The 17,096-nt window shown below is 34.9% G+C and overlaps 1 protein-coding gene across 1 annotated transcript in view; it reads right to left on the bottom strand.

The window, feature by feature from the left end:
• The window catches only part of CNTLN (centlein, centrosomal protein), a 191,099-nt gene that overhangs the window by 157,594 nt on the left and 16,409 nt on the right, over window positions 1–17,096 (bottom strand). Inside the window, exons 3-4 of the mRNA XM_015280215.4 lie at window positions 14,875–14,963; window positions 999–1,083 (exon numbers count right to left, since the gene is read on the bottom strand). Of these exons, the coding sequence (XP_015135701.2) occupies window positions 999–1,083; window positions 14,875–14,963 (174 nt within the window). The remainder of the gene's footprint in view (window positions 1–998; window positions 1,084–14,874; window positions 14,964–17,096) is intronic.

Below are 17,096 nucleotides of genomic sequence, written 5' to 3'. Positions count from 1 at the left end.
AAAACTACACTTATTAGTCAGCCTTCAGTCTCTGGTAGATGCAGCCTTAGCTATGTGAAAGTACACCCTGAATCTTCGTGTTTCTGCTAACAGACTTGGTATCTGTGAAGTAATCCTAATTCGCTTTTTCCTTTCTCATATGACGTTTGATATAACTATGATATTTTCATATTACTGATTCAGTAATATTGAAAAGCAAACTTTGTTAACCTTAGTTCTGATTTAAAAGTCATTAGAGAGTTATGAATAAAGTTGTTCTCTTGCATTTATTTAGTCCTTGTTAATGCTCAATTTCACAAATATCGTACTTCATATCCTATGAAGATTCAGCAACTTTGATTATTTTTCAGAATTATTCTGATTTCTAGAAAACGAGCTCACGTTTCCTCAATTTAGCCAACAGCTTAGCTCAATACATACTTTTCATTTAATTTTATACTGAAGCACAGTATTCAAACTTGAATAAGCAGCTCAATAAAGAATAGACACGATGTAGACACGTATGACATTTTGGATTTGGAAGTATTGCACTACAGTATCTGGTAACTACAGATCTAGTAAATACTGGTATGTGTTAGTAAAGATAAAATAATTGGCTGTATTGCTTTGGGGATACTAAATATTTAGTTCTCTTGACTCTAGAAATGTTTTATTTTTGCTTACTGCATTTGTCAGGATGGCAAATCTTTCCAAAGCACTATTAAGTTACAAACCTAAACCTAGTCAAAATTGAAAACAGAAATTTAGGTCATTTTGGTATGCTAAAATGAAACTTAAGGTTGCTAAAACTTCTCAGAACTCACAGGAAGTTTTTAAATTTAAATGTCAACTGTTGGAACAACTCTTCAGAGTTGAAGACTTTTTCCAAAATGTATCATTTCTGAATCACCCACAACTTTCACCTCAAAATGCAACAAACTATTTTTACATCTCAAGAAATATAAATTAGACGTCAATGAAAAGTTTTCTTAACTGCTCTATTTAAATGTACTACTAACCTGTTCTAGGATTTCTATTTCGTTGTCTTTAGCTTGCAAAATTTCTAATACCTTTCTGTCCTTGACTTCAGCTTTCTGCTTTTCTCTAGAAACAGACAAAAAAAAAAAAGACGACACTTTATTAGTCACAATTTGCAGTTAATCATTTGAATTTTTCATGTCCTGATAATGAATGTCATTTTAAAAGACGGAAAATTAAATTATTTGAAGCTGACAGGCCTTGCAGAATTAATCAGGGAGCATATGGCAAGTGACAGCAAATTACATCTGTAAACAGCTAACGCAACTTTCTTCAGAAAGAAACTGAAGCAAGGGGTATTAGAACAGCTTTTAAAATAGCTAAAATTAGCTATTTCATTCCTCCCAAAATGCACGAAGTATACTTGCCATAGATTGAACAAAATGTTATTCCTTCCTTGGCAACACAGTGACATTAATCTGCGAACTCCTTCTCTGAACTAGACAGCATTTCCACATCTAAAACAAACCTTTAGAACTTCATGTATTGTCATTTACTATCTTACACATGGGTAGAATCTATAATTTTTCCAGGACAAAAAAGGAAGGCTGAAAAGGTTTGTTAATGGGAACAAGCACAGCAGTGTGATTTATAAGTACATGGCTACAATCATGATCATGGTTTTTCATAAAATATCATTTAATGAGTTATTAATGCTGCGTAGAACCACCTCATCTCATTGTGATCTTTTTTTCTTAACTATTTTAAATGCTGTGCTTACAGTTTTAGGAAAAGTTACGGTGAGATAGTAGGGATACACAAATGCTCCATGGCACAAGACATCTCTGACAAAACATCTGAGAAACGTACTGCTCTTTAAAAATAACTAAATTCAGGCATCCCAACCACCACAGGTGACAGACAGGCAGAAATTCATTCAGATTATCCCTGTTCTCACTATAGAGTTAAATTTCCATTATTGCTAAATGTAAGACACTCCCAGAAGCCAAAAGATCCTAACAAAAAGGAAATCTTTCAGAGACAGAGGGAGCTGGTGGAAAGTGGATAACAAAATCCAGCTGAGTGCAAAAGGCTTAATCTACTGAAGCAACACAGAATTTTGTACCACAGAAAATTAAAGATAGTACACATATGGTCATTTCTTTTTCTTCTCTATTATCTGTGTATTCTATTTCTATCAATTACTTCAAAGGCTAAAGTATACTGTCCCAATAGGCACTTTAGTACCATATACTTTTAAATAATTTCTATTGAAGTACTTAGACTGATCCAATCTTGAGTAAAAAAAGAATTAAAAATGGTACAGAATTTGCTGCAAGGTTTTTGGGGCCTGAGATCTTAAGGCCTCATAACTGCAGTGAAAAACAAGGGCTATTCTGAAAGTAATGCCTTCTATTTTGTTATGCTGTCCCACAACTTCTGAGGCAGATGTGGGTGGTACAGCAGCATAGACTGAACCTTCCTACCAGTATTCCATTATACACTGTTGCTTTGTGACAGATGGCAGCAGTGGGGCAGTCTGAAAAAACGGTATCTGACATGGAAGCGCATATGAAGCAAAAGCGTAGAACTGAATTCCTTCATGCAGATAAAAAATTACAATTTTTATGTAATGTATGCAGTGTGGAGAAGGATGGTGGCGCATTTCAGTAGTGGCAACAGTGATGTGAAAGATGAACCACGTTCTGGACAACCATGGCACACCATGTTAAACCGAAAAATAAGAGAGTCTCAACCAGCTCATTCACCCAAATAAATACACTGCAATCAGGCAACTGAGTACAGAGCTGAACGTCAGTTTTAATGCATTGGAAACGATAGTAGCAGCATTGGAATATCACAAAGTTTGTATCAGGCAGGTCCCAGAAATGCTCAACAGAAACAGAAAGAACACTATATGCAAGTTTGTCAGGACCTACTGAACTAATACAAAGCTGAAGGTGACAGTTTCCTGGATTGCATTATTACCAATGATGAGATATGGCGTCATCACTACAAACCAGAATCAAAATGGCAGCCCACAGAGTGGTAACATCTGAATTCCCCATAAGAGGAAAAGCTCAAGACGCAGCTCACAGTGGGCAAAATAATGTGCACAGTCTTCTGGAATTGGAAAGGGGTGATTCTTCTGGATTTCCTAGAACCTGGACAAACCATCAACTGTCATCGCTACATAGCAACACTGACTAAGCTGAAGGCTCAAACTTCTAGAGTCAGGCCAGAAAACAAGACAACCTTTCTCTTTCAGCATGATAACACCAGACCTCATATCAGTTTGAAGATCATGGAGCACACTGGCAATCTTGGCTGGACTATCCTACCACATCAATCATTTAGTCCAGATTTGGCACCTTAAGACTTCCATCTGTTCAGGACAATGACAGATAGACTGCATGGGCAACATTTTCCTAGGAACGACACCATCACAGCAGCTGTGAAACAGAGGATAACTTCCAGTGGTGCAGCCCTTTATGAGCATGGCATGCAGGCTCTTGATCACCACTGGCAAAAACACATAGCCAACGGTGGTGACTATGTTGAAAAACAGCATTTTGTAGTTAAGAATTTGTACCAGCAAATCATGTTACTTTGCTTTTTGAATCGGTTGTAGTTTCCATGGAAATAAAGCATTACTTCCAGAGATACTTACAGACATTTTTTCATTGTTTCTCTTCGAACCCTACTAAAACTGCACTAAGTTGCCTGCAATTATACAAACCCATCCTATTAGGAAGTTTAGCTCATTTATCCCAAAGGTTTCGGTGTGATGTCTTTTGAAGAAAAAAACTAGGGATAAAGACACTAGAGGAGAAAAAATGGAATACGTAAGTCTCAAAACATACCACACAATTAAACTGATCCACCTTGATAGCAGTGATTAACTGTTTTCACTGATTTCAAGTGAGATTGAGTTAATTTTCTTCTTAGCAGCTCATACGGCACTGTTTTGGATTTGTTGTTGTTGTTGTTCCAGTGTAGTGCTTACAGAGTCAAGGACTCTTCTGTTTCTTATACTGCCACACCAGCAAGGAGGCTGGAGATGGAAAAGGATCAGGAAGTGGGGCACAGCCAGGAAAGCTGACTCAAACTGACCTAAGAATATCCCATACCATATGATCTCATGCTCAGGAGTAAGAGCCAGGGGAAAGACAGGGGGAAGACATTCAGTTACGGTGTTTGTCTTCCCAAGTAAGCATCACAAGTGATGAAGACCTAATTTCCAGACAATTACTATCTGCCTGCCAATGGGAAGTAAGCAATGAATTCTTCATTGTTCTTTGCTTGCCCATTGTTTATTAAACTGTCTTTATCTCAACCCATGAGTTTTCTCACTTTTCTAATTCTCTTCTCTTGCTGCAGCAGAGTGAGCAAGTGGTTGTGTGGGGCTCAGCTACCCACCAGGGCTAAATCACAAGACTAAAATTCAAGAACTCAACTTCTCAATCAGGTTATAAAAAAGAATTTCTGAAAAGTTTATAAACCTTTACAGATCATTATCTGCAAAATCACTTTAAAAATTAGGTGTAAATAAGAAAAATCTCAAATGTTTGGAGCTTGTGTGCTCCTGAAACAAGCCTGTTGCTTATGACAGGTACTATATACTATTCCGCAACTTTAATGAGCCAGAAGTCTGCTCCAGACTATAATCCTCATTGCTTCCTCATACTGAACTTCTTTGCTTTGTGGTCCTTAATGGCTAACAGCTATTTTTTATTTTTATTTTTCCAAAAAAGTACCTGCAGTATACAAAATCCAAATATTTTGGGAGATAGATTCTCTCTTCTACAGGCACCACACACTATGATGAAGTGATTAACCCATATAAATCTAACTAAATTGTAGATACTATGGTACTCCAAGTTTCTTCAGTTGTTAACTACAACTAGAAAAGTTAAGAACTTAAGATTAGACAAGTTTATAACACATGTATAACCATTTTGCTTGATCCAAAACTTTAAAAGCTTTAGGAAACAAAAAAAGAAGGCCTCTAGTATGAAATACTTGGAAAAGAAACAACATAGTCAGCAAACAGAATACCAACCATAAACTCCAAAAACCATTCAATAACATTGCCTCTTGCCTTCAAAAGTATCTCGACTTCAACTGCTGACTGAAACAACAGATCTACTGATCCAACACCGATTTATTTCCTTCCCCATTTTAGTTCAGCTGTTTTATTTTGCATTTTTAAATTAAACCATTGCTCTTACTACTCTCGTGTCATTTGCCATCCACAATCTCTCACTGCCTTCTCAAATACTCTAACCACTGCCCTCTCTCAAAGTCAGCTTTTCATAAAACTAAGCCAAATTAAACACAAGTACTGGCTAACTAATTAACCTCTTATCTCAGCAACACGATCATCACTTCAAAATGTATTAAACCTGTTTTCTAATGGATTAATTGATCTGAAACTCTGATGGGTCAGGACAGATTTCTCAAAGCAAGCCTCAAAAGAATACAGGTGTATTTTCATTTTAAAGAGGGAAGGGAAAGAAAGTGAATAAACAAGCCAAGAACAAAGCAAAAGAACAAACTTATCTTGAGATCTAAAAACAGTACACATAGCTAATTCAGATGTCTTATCAGTAGTGAAGAATTTATATAGCCCTGTAAGTTTAGGACAAGCCTGTACCAAATAGGCTTATAGGAATAAAGTATTGAACCAGAGAGAAAGGAATAAAAAAGGAAAGAAAACTGCCTAAGAAAAAATATGCCTACATTTGTAAACACACACAAATGACCTAGTTCTTCTATTTCTAATTTCTAATTAAACTTAGTACTTTCTCTATCTAGTTGATGCTCAGTCAAACAGACTTCTGAACAAGGCTATCAAGGAATAATATTTGTAAATACAAATCCATCATCTTCATCATAAATGGGAAAAGCCTAATGTAAATTTATGGCATTTTTTGGCTATATGGGGTGGATTTTTTTTTCAGGCTCTCAAGATAATGAGATATGTTATACCTCACAAAATAGCTGCACTAGTTATCATACACAGCTCCAAAAAAGATAATAATAATAATTTTAAGAATGTAAGAACACAATGGATGCCTTCAGAACACTAAAGGTTAAATTGAAATCTCCTATGGAACTTTATCAGGAGCTCCTCCTGGTGGCACAGAATAATTTCCAGTGTTCATTGCGGTACAGTTCCCCACAGACCCGCAAGGTAATATGACTGAAACTTGCATATCATACTTCTATTTGTTTTTGTACATTAAAATTATATTAGACAAGAAAGGAAATAATACCCTCCTACTTTTTAGAAGTATGTATAAAAATCACCAACTGACTTTATTAATTGAGCTGTTATGTATTTCCAACATATTAAAAAAGGTCCATTGCAATATGGGGAAAAAAATCAGGCACTGTCAAGAAGCTGATGATGATCAATGACTGAGACAAACTCCTGTTTAGCTAATTAGAACCACTGATGAGCAATAATGATGTGAGCTAAGAATATTTCCAGACTTCTCTAGGATGAAAAATGGAATGAAGAGAGGCTGTCAATTTGTACAAGTTTTAAGCTCCAATCAGTTTTCCCATGAGTACTACCTATTTTAAATGTTTAACAGCTGTATTTAGCTACATAGACTATCTAGATTCAGTTTTCCACAAAAAGGAAGAAACCAAGGAAATACTGTTTAAGATTTTTCCTGTTATGATTTTTTCCTGCATTACATGATGCATTACACAACAGGACAGGATAGTATCTTTGAGGTTAGGACCATTATTAATGACTTGTCAAAAATGAAACATTAGACTATAAGGAAACAGTTATGAATGAGGTGTGAAAACAGAATAAGGAGTACAAAAAATGCAAAGGTTTTCAAAACTAAAATGTTTGGGGCAGTTTACACTTCCTAAAATCTTCAATGAAAGTACTCTAGGAAGAGAGACCTCTTTGATGCTAATGCAGATCTTAATCATTTGTGTAGAAAAAAATCTAAGATGTATATATAATTATGCCATTTTTACATCAACTGAATGAAAATAATTCTAACTAATAAAAAATGGGAATTACTGTTCACAGGTTTCAAGTAGTATCTCCTTTTGGTTTTATGAATAGAAGGATTTTAAAAAAGCTAACACAATCTAGGTTTGTATGGCAAAATCTTTAAAAAACTTACACTTAGGCTGCAAACTGAGATCCATAATAGAAGAACAACAAATGTATCTTAACACTATACATATTATATCTATAACTAAAAATAAAAAAATCTGGAAATATTCCTATTTTTAAAAGTTATACTGAACTGGTTTGCTGCACCATTCAATGCGATTATTATTTCTCCTGGACTTCTTATTTTCAATTGCATACTTAAGAAAGTGCATATATTCAATGTTATTATTAAACAGAAAATGAATGGCCCATGTGCAAAGCGAAGGTATACAGCACACACTGTCAATGTTACTGTGAACATGGCACCAATACTGTAATTTTCTGCATACAGTCCCATCCCTCTGGATGCAGAATTAGTGGTTAGAAGAAACAGAGCCTACATCTCAAACTCTCAACTAGAAACCTTAGTGCGTTGGTGCACCAATTGAGATAAGAAAACAAAACTACACAGTTTTTATTTAATGTACTGTTTAGTCTCACCTCAGACCTTAGAAGATCCTTACACTTCATATTTTAATTAACATATAATTCTTTTTTTTTTCTTTTACTTTTAATACTTACAGATTGTGCTTTCAAAAGATTTACACCACATAGTAAAAAAAAAAAATCCCTAAACTAAACTAAAACTGATAGCATGTATCTACTGTACTCTAAGACAGGGAGTATTTTCTGAATCAAAATTGCCTAAGCCTATATCAGTTTCTTCACAAAAATAATGTAAGGTCTAATTATAAATAAACTGTAAAATGAAATTATTTCCTTAGTAAATTATTTATGAAGCTGTGTTTGTTACCAGTTTTATGTTATATAATACATATCAAAATGAAAAAGTGTCATTAAAGACATGTAATTTCTTGCATTTCTAAATTAATTCACTAGATGATTTAGCAGTGTTTCATATTTTAAGCAATACACATAGAATACTAAAAATGTTTTTACACTAGAGCAGTAAAGAAAATAAAGTGACATTTTTCCCTAATAATTTTGCAAACATTTTTCATCTAAAATACACAACCCTCTTACAGTGTTTAAAATATCAGCACTTCAGAACAGACTGCTTTAACATCTGCACATCACCAGGGTTTCCCCCAAGGATTTTTAAATGATGCCTGCCTGTGCTGAATAAAGTGCTAACTTGCACCTTGCATTTCAAACTGTGTCCTGAGCAGCCATCCAGTTGGTACAACACCAGCTGAATTCCCAGAGGCTACTGTTCAATCAGGCTTGACTGCAATTATCATGTCAATATTTTGTGCTCCGATATGCAGATATGCACACATACAAGCTGCATAATACTTTCTTCTCCATGGAATGTTGACTTATGTTCAATGTTCTGAGAATTTTTAATGAAATAGGATATTAAACTTTCATCAACTGTAGACAATCACAATTATTTGACCTTAGATAGAAAGGTTGTACCCTTATGCTCTATTATTCCATCCACGTTATTGAGTGATAATAACTAGGGAGTCCGCTTTATTTTAAACTCAATGACAAAACAGTAACAGCCTTCAAGACTCTACTTCCTCGTTCTGTCATTCTGCTGCCTACTAATGTGCACAAGAGTAAAATAAGTAGTTTAAGAAAATTTCTGCAGGTTATTTACCATTCCTTCAAAAGATGCAAGTTAACTTTTCAAAATTATTTTTCAATTAACATAAGCAATCTATGTTTGCTCATACATACAAAGCATTAACTTACCCTTCTGCATAAAAAGTACTCATTTCTAGTACATCTACACATCTTCAACCAGTAAGGAATCTATACCAACCTTATTTTTCATGTTTCTTCAATATTTGGTATCCACAGGGTACAGCAAAACATAGCCTCAGTTCCTTTGATAACCCTTCCAACAATTTCTATGGATATTTCTGATCACTTGCTCTTCAGCCCTGTTCTCTTCCATTTGTACACCTTTAGGAAGATGTAGCATCCCGGCAAGAACAACAAAATTTTATCCATTACTGGCATAACAATGTTAGGCTGCCATAATGGCATCAAACATTATATTCATTCCCACTCTGCACTAAAGTCTTGCAAGACAGCACACTAGCAAGAGGTGTAGAAAAACATAGCTAAAGCAACAATATCATCTAGTGTAATACAGTCTCCATCAACGTCTACCAAGTTTTGTATCACTGCCACAGTCCGACTCCACCTTTCAGAAGAAAGGCAGTCAGCTGCCCTAGAGGAAAATCAGAATCAGTTGACCTATCAAGATTTCATGTAACATGAAAGTCTTACAGAAATCTCTGAAAGTTTACCACGATGTTTTAAACCATTTGATGCTCTTATCTGATCTTCAACTCTGAGTTTACATATGTATTTACCTGTGAAAGGTACTGTTAGGCAACTTTAAAAATACATATATATAATCAAAAAAGTGAATATTTCAAAAGGCAGTGAGCTAGAAATAGCATGCTCTTTACATAATACCAAGATCAATAGTATTTAAAGTAGCTGGAAAGTATACTAACATGAGATGTACTTTTACAATGGCTTGTTTGAGAATACCTGGAGGCTTTTACATATCCCAAAGGCATTTCTCATTTGCACAGTAAAGATAATTTTTTGTTTATATCTGAATATTAAAATGAGAATACAGTTACAGTTATCAAGCAAGAACTGCAAAGACTGCTGAAAAGCAGAATATCATTGGTGTATTGTAAGAATCAACAGCACAGACATAAAAAGGCATCAGTTACATTTTTTCAATTTTAGGGTAGGTGAACTTCTATTTTAGGACCATGAAAGCACTTCAGGATAGCACACAAATAATGGAACCTGTTAATTCCCGCCTATATCCCCCAAATTATGCCTTCTAAATGTTTTTGTTTATTTCAGAAAAGGATAATATAAGGAATAGTTTAATGCTACAAATATAAATTAATGCTAATAAAATTCACATGACTATGCAGCCAGTATTGCCAACATGGTTACTAAAGTAGGCTGCCCCAAAGTAAAGCCTCCTGTTTATTTGCATTAAAATTACAACAAATAGAAAGAGCACAACAACATTATTTGATAGAACAAATTCTCGGTTACAAAACACAATTTGTCAACATAGTCACCACAAACTATGCATTTTCACCACCACTGAACAAGAGCCTGCAAGCCACGCTGATAACAATCTGCACCAGCAGAGCTGACCCACTACCTCTGTCACCACTGCTGAAAAGCACCACCTATCTCAGTGCGCTCACATCCACTGTTTGGGCTCCATAAATGCTCAGCAAGCACTGATGAATGTCACTGGGGGCCATTTTTCCTGCATAGAGGAATTCAGTTCCACATCTTTACTTCACATGCACTTCCATGTCAGACACCATTGTTTTAGACTGCCCCTCTGCTGCCATCTGTCACATGGCAAAAACATGTAACAGAATATTGGTGAGAAGGTTCAGCCTCTACTGCTGTACCTCCAACATCTACCTCTGGTGTCAGTGGCCAACATAATAAAAGAGAAGGCATTACTTTCAGAACAGTGCATAGATTTTTTTTTTCCTTCTTTATTACACATCTGTGGTGTACAGGGTTGTAAGATAACACTGCCCTTTCACTCTCACATGTTCTTATTCTTGTTACTGTAGTCTCCTCAAGGAAGTCTGGCTGCTGATTTCACTAACTTGAAGAATGAAGTCCATGCAACAATACTGATGGATTAATTACATGTGATCTAAGATACAGAAAGACTACACTTTCTTAGAGTATGATTTCTTCCAGTAGGTAGCTGGCTTAGTCATCAAGAGCAGCTGCTTCAGAGCCATCCTGACCTGAATCAGAGCAACCAATCTGAAGGTACAAGGAGATTGCAGGGTTTTCCTTTGTCTGGGAAACACCAAGAAAGGACAGCAACCCTACAGCAAGGGCAGCTCCCGCAAGAGAGGCTGACACAAGTGTGGGCATTACCAGGACAAATTGAGACCATATCCATATCCCTCAAAGAAGCTCAGGGATGAATTGCTACCAACCAAGCACAAGGCAGGTAAACAGAGCATGAGCATCACATGAGGCAGTAGCTCACATAGCAGGGTGCTGAGGATCTACCAGCTGCAGAAGTGAGAGGCACTCATTCCACCTGACCCTTGAGGCAGAATAGTAAGCGCTCAACACCAAGCTAAGGGTGCAGCTCTGGCAGGGGCGTATGCACCACCTACCCAAGTCGTGACCAATACCTCCATCCATACACAGCTGCTGAAGGAAGAAGCATCTGTGCAGATGGTGGTCTGTGGGAAGTGCCTGGACCTTGGACCTTGCTCCTGGAGCAGAGGAGAGTGGCAAAGTCGCCAGCATAAGATGTGCCAAGGTGGAGGATCTCCTGCAACAGATGACTGAGCTGCAGGAGACTGTCAAAAGGCTGTATACTATCAGGGAGGCAGAAATGGAGAAAGACAGCTGGATTCACATGCAACCCACATTGAATCCACAGCCCAGGGCCAAACAGCCCCAAAATCCCCCATTGGCACATCCAGTCAGAGGGGAAGATAACAGTAATGAGAAATGGCAAACTGCCATGACAAAGACTAAGAGGAAAAGGCCTGCCTCAAAGCCTGAGGTGTCTCTGTAGAACCCCTTCACGGATCTGCAGACTGAGGAGGAAAAATAAATTGCAACAGGTAAATTGTCAGAACTGAGTAAAGCAGCCAGACAAGCTACCCATTGCATAACAGCAACCATTCTATTATTCTGATCTCAGACAGTCTATAATGAAGCTGGCACTGAAAGCTTATTGGTGATGGGATTTTAACAGACAGAACACACTGAAAAATGAAGTTATGCAAACACTTGCAATATTCATGTTACAATCCCAAGCAGAAATACTAAAAGCTCTATATCTATTTCATTCTGTTTTTATCTACTTCAAAAATCACTTAAGTCAATGATAGATGGAAATCAGTTTGGAAAATGTTGACAAAAGGATCAATTTTGTTCCCAATACAGATGAGTTAAAGAAGAGTTGAGCTGTTTTTTGTTTTTATTGTCGTTTTTGTTTTTATCAGATATAATCACAGAATCACGTGCAGAATATCTTGAGTTGGAAGGGATCTAAAAGTATCGCTGAGTTCAAGCCCTGATGTTATACTTAACATCTTAACTTATAAAACTATGTGGAACACAGAAAAAATGTGACCTGCTTTAGGAATCATTTTGCTAATAACTATTACTTAATAATCCCGACCCTCTCCCCTTTAAAACTACTTATCTTTGCTAAATTAACAAAGTCAGAAAGCTAAACTTTCCTGACCAAACACTGTGCTGATTATAAATTACTTAGACATTTAATCAACATTTCTGAACTGAGATACCACAATTGTACATTCTGTTAGAAGGCAGGGAAGAACACAGGTTTTTCCTGAAAGAGGAGTATGAAGGTCATGAAACAGAAGAGTGTGAAAATCTTCAGAAAAGATTATGGAAAGCTATAACTGAAAAAGTTAAGAGAATATTCAGGGCTGTAATTTGGTTATGCAGAAGATTCACAAGTAAAGTGAATCTTTAGATTCATTAGAAATTTGTTCTAAAAAAGCAGTTAAACCATTCTCAGGCGAAAGAAAGAAAGCTACATCAATGAATAAAATAAAATAAAAAACAAAAACAAAAACATGCTATTTCTCCAGCTGTCAAATCAAAGCAAATCTAAAGTTCAAGTCAGCATTAACAACACTCAAATATACTGACTGTTCTATACAAATATACTGGTCTGTTCTATAAAGACCTATTCCAAGATTTTCTTTGGTAAAGATATCACCTAAAAAGATGTTGGGGAACTAATTTCTTCCTTCTTAATTCCATAACTCTAAAAGGAGAATGATACAGTATAGATGTATAGCTTTGAATTCATGTGATATGTTCTAAAGTAGTAGTATTCTTCTGAAAGAAGAGAGGATATATAAAACTATGCAAAAACCTTAATAAGAACATGCTGTCATGCTTTCTTATAACTGTACCAATCACCAACTTCTACCTAAAAAGAGCAAAGTATCTATACAGTGCACATTACTCTTTACTCTCATATGAAATAGACTATTATAGAAAAGATTTCTGCAGTGATCTAGTTTTGTTAACTTGTGGTAGGCTAAGCAACAAGTTAAAAGGATACCACAAATGTTTTCCACCCCAGTAAAAACATTCAGCACATTGTCACGCTTATGGGCACCAAGGTAGAACATGAGAGCCCCATGTTCATTATATCCATCATCAGGATAATACACACTGAATCAATTTTTGTTATAATTTAAAGCAAAGGTTAATAACAAGGCATATTCCTAGACATGAAGATAAAAAGTTAAGAAAGGAAGTCTTGAATTTTATAAAGTATACAGAGGCACAAATAATTCACTACATTTAACACTGTTTAAATACATGCCAATACTTCTGTGCTTTACTTTCCCTAATATCCTAGTTTGTTTTAGATGCAATACAAAACAAAAAAATGTTATTAAGCCTTTTTCTAGCATATTAAGCTTTATTTCAATGAGCTAAAGTTTTCCATATTTTTCATCTATCTATAAAATACCATCAAGGAAAACAAATGTTTTGTCTTCTGACATCTGGAGAAAGAACAGTAAAACTACCACCTCAATAACGTATAATCAAATTTCACCCTAAAACAAATCAGTTAGAATAAGTGTTTCAACATGACGACAAAGAGTAATCTGCTCCTAAATCAGCTTAAATACACTTAAATAACTTCCCAAATAAAAACACACAAGCAAGGCAAAAGTAGTATGTAAACACTGTCCTAATAACTGAGCTACTTCTCTGCAGATAAATGTCCCAGCATAGAAACAGAAATCAGCTGACACCATTGCAGTTGATGGCATCTGAACACTCAGATATGGCTGCTTTAACATAAACTACACACACATGAAGTATCCATTTCTTTCCCTGGATATGAATGCTTCAGAATATTAACTGTAATTATATGACCACGTCATGTTTTTGGCAGAATTTTTACTGTGTGATACAAAGGAGAGAAGGAACTTTATTCTCTGTGGGACAATGCCATAGCAAATATGCTCCTCACTAAAGAACATAAAACTTTACTTTAAATAAGTTTTCAAAATGAAATTCACTTTCTCTTTTACTTTTTAAGGGGAATAATCATAGCACCCTGACATAGAACAGGAAATTCTTTTGATTATAAGAATATGAAATGATTTAATTCTGACAATCACATTACCTTCTCACTCATATTTTTCCTATATTTGGCCTACAAACATCCTAAATTTGTAAATATTAGCATTCCAAAATAAACAGTTATATACCTTGCTCATTAAGATTTATAGCAGTCAGTTGCTTGTAAGTAGGTAATACGAAAATATTGTCATCACTAATATCCTCAGAAAAGGATATTTAAACTGTATAGTCTTCTCTTACCTTGCCTTTCACTTCCTTAACAGGTAGAAAGTGAACATAATAATAAACACAATCTATATACCTAATTTATCTAACTACCTATGATAACAGAAAATGTCTCTTACCACCTTTTGTTATACCTTTAGAAAATCCAAGTACGCAGTAAATCTATAATTTAAGAATTTAATTCAACAGACTTTGAAGTATAACCCAATCTTAAATCAAAAAAGGAAACCAGCAACATGTTCAATGTACTTCTGACACAGTTCAATAATAGATATGTATATATGTATAGTATATGTAACACATTTTTTAAATCATACTTTTTTTTTTCAATTAAAAACATGAATGTAGTATCAGCAGTTTTGTTTATTTGTTTTTAAAATATGTTAGATGGTTAAACTCACCTTTCTACTGCTAAACTGATAGCTTGTGTAAGGTCTGGATTTGATACCTGGAGACGCTTCCAAAGAGACCACACAAATTCTTTGTCAGCCTTAAAAAGAAGAAAAAAAGACAAAAATAGAAGAAGTATATGCTAGATCTCTTATAACCAAAAAGACAACTTGAGAACATACCAAAGACAACAATAAAAAAAACCCTCTATTATAGTAAGAATTACCTGTCTTGAGACTAAAAACATACTAAGTAGTTATCTTGAATAAACAGTTTTAACAATGCAGAATTTTTTGAACAAAGACAATCAACTATAAAAGAGTGTGCAATGTGACATACAGCAGCAAAAAATAACATTATTCAAACAAGATTGCCTTTTGTTGTATCAATTTCAAGAACTTCTAGTAGTAGGACAAAAATGTCAATAAACATATGTCAAGTTTACAATATATATAGAATACATATCTCAACATTAAATTCTGCTATGCATAGCTCTAAGTTTTTCTTTCAAAGCAGACAGTATATAAGTCTAACGAATGTTCTAACTTGTATCATATAAAAGCTTCAGAAAAGATTCTTAAATGAGAGGAAGAAAAAAAATGCTTTAAAAAAAATGCAATGAAGAAAGTTTGTGAGAGTCAAAGTCCAGTTAAAAAGCTTTTCCAGATTTTATTTTTCACTACACATAACCTGTTATTTTGCACACGTGTATTTTTAATACAATACAGTAGTATTACTGGAAGCACCAATATTGATGCAGTCAAAAATTAAAATCATAATGTGTTACCTCTCTAAATACAAGACACAAAAATCATCAATGTTGAAGTCAAGGAGAATAGAGCAAGAAAGCAAAGTATATGTACATAAAGCATGCACTGGACTAATATCATCAAATCTACTACCATCAAATTAGAAATTAATAAATCAAAACTGTCAAACTGCCAGATAGATTTAAAAAAATCACAAGGATGCAATTTAGGCTACTTTTACTAGCTTTTAATTTTAAAAAAAAGTGGAATGTGCATGAAAAAAATATATGACATGAAAGGAAAATCACTACTCTGATGGCTACCGATTTCCCTGCTTCTTTTTTCTCCCAAGTTTCCAGAATCTAAGAGTACGCTAAGACAAAGATTTAATTTGTTAGCAAGAAACTCACTGATATCATCTAGAATAGATAAATAACACAGCATTTCTCTGAAAAAAAAAAAATAGTCTTAACCCTTATTAACATCTAAAACAGAAGACTTGAGTTTCTCTCTTCACCTCCACCATTTGGCTTCATTATAGTTTTCTCACTTAATTTCCTCTTCAATCAGTTTCTCACTTTTTATGGACATGAACAGATTGCTCCTTTTCTCAGGTTACTCTGTCCATGACTAGAAACAGCTAAAAGCAATGGTCACGTAAGACACACAATAGCCTAATAGAACTACAAGTTTGACCTCACAAGAGCTAATGAAAACCACACATTGTATGACTAAATTAGAATCAATCTCAGGAATAGAAACTGCACTTTATGCACTATGTTTTCTTTCCATTTGTTCCCAATCAGCCTTTCCTTTTGGGAAGCAGACTTAAACTTTACAAGCAATATTAGTTCCAGCACATGACAGCCAGTCCATAATGTTTCTCTTCCTTTAGAACAAGTATCTACAACATGAAATCAAAAGACCTCTCTAAAGCCAAGAGATTTCAATCAGGATTTATCAGCGTATTGAGTCTAAATAATTAAATCAAGAGTGCCCTCACAATAGACAAATAAAATTACAATTAAAAAATTAATAGTGTTTATATAAGAACCGGGATAAATGATTGTAAATACTTCCCCTGTGATTTATGAGGAAACTCTGAAAACCTTTTGTTGAAGTTCTGATGCATCTTCCATTAAAATTTAGAAATGCTCACATTTGAATTCTAAAATTCCATGAAGAATTGAAACAACAATGAACTTGGGCAAAAAAATAAGTGAAAAGTGAAGGGGGGAGGGGAGCTGACTGTTTTATTTTTAATTTTTTAGAAATATCCTCTTCTTTCAAAGACAGCCATTTCTAGTTTATATGCATTTAAATCCTTAAATACCATCAACTTCATCAATTGCATAGAACACAAAACTTTATGGAAATCTCCTGCATTAGTAAAGTATTGATGGAAACCAAGGAAAATTTACGCAACTATTTTAAGAACACACACCACTAACAAATCAGACTGAGCTAATTGTGTTTGTAAGCAA

Source organism: Gallus gallus, chromosome Z (genome assembly GCF_016699485.2).
Source record: "Gallus gallus isolate bGalGal1 chromosome Z, bGalGal1.mat.broiler.GRCg7b, whole genome shotgun sequence".
NCBI lineage: Eukaryota > Metazoa > Chordata > Aves > Galliformes > Phasianidae > Gallus > Gallus gallus.
The sequence above is the reverse complement of the archived record's forward strand: the minus strand, read 5'-3'. Positions and strand labels throughout refer to the sequence as shown.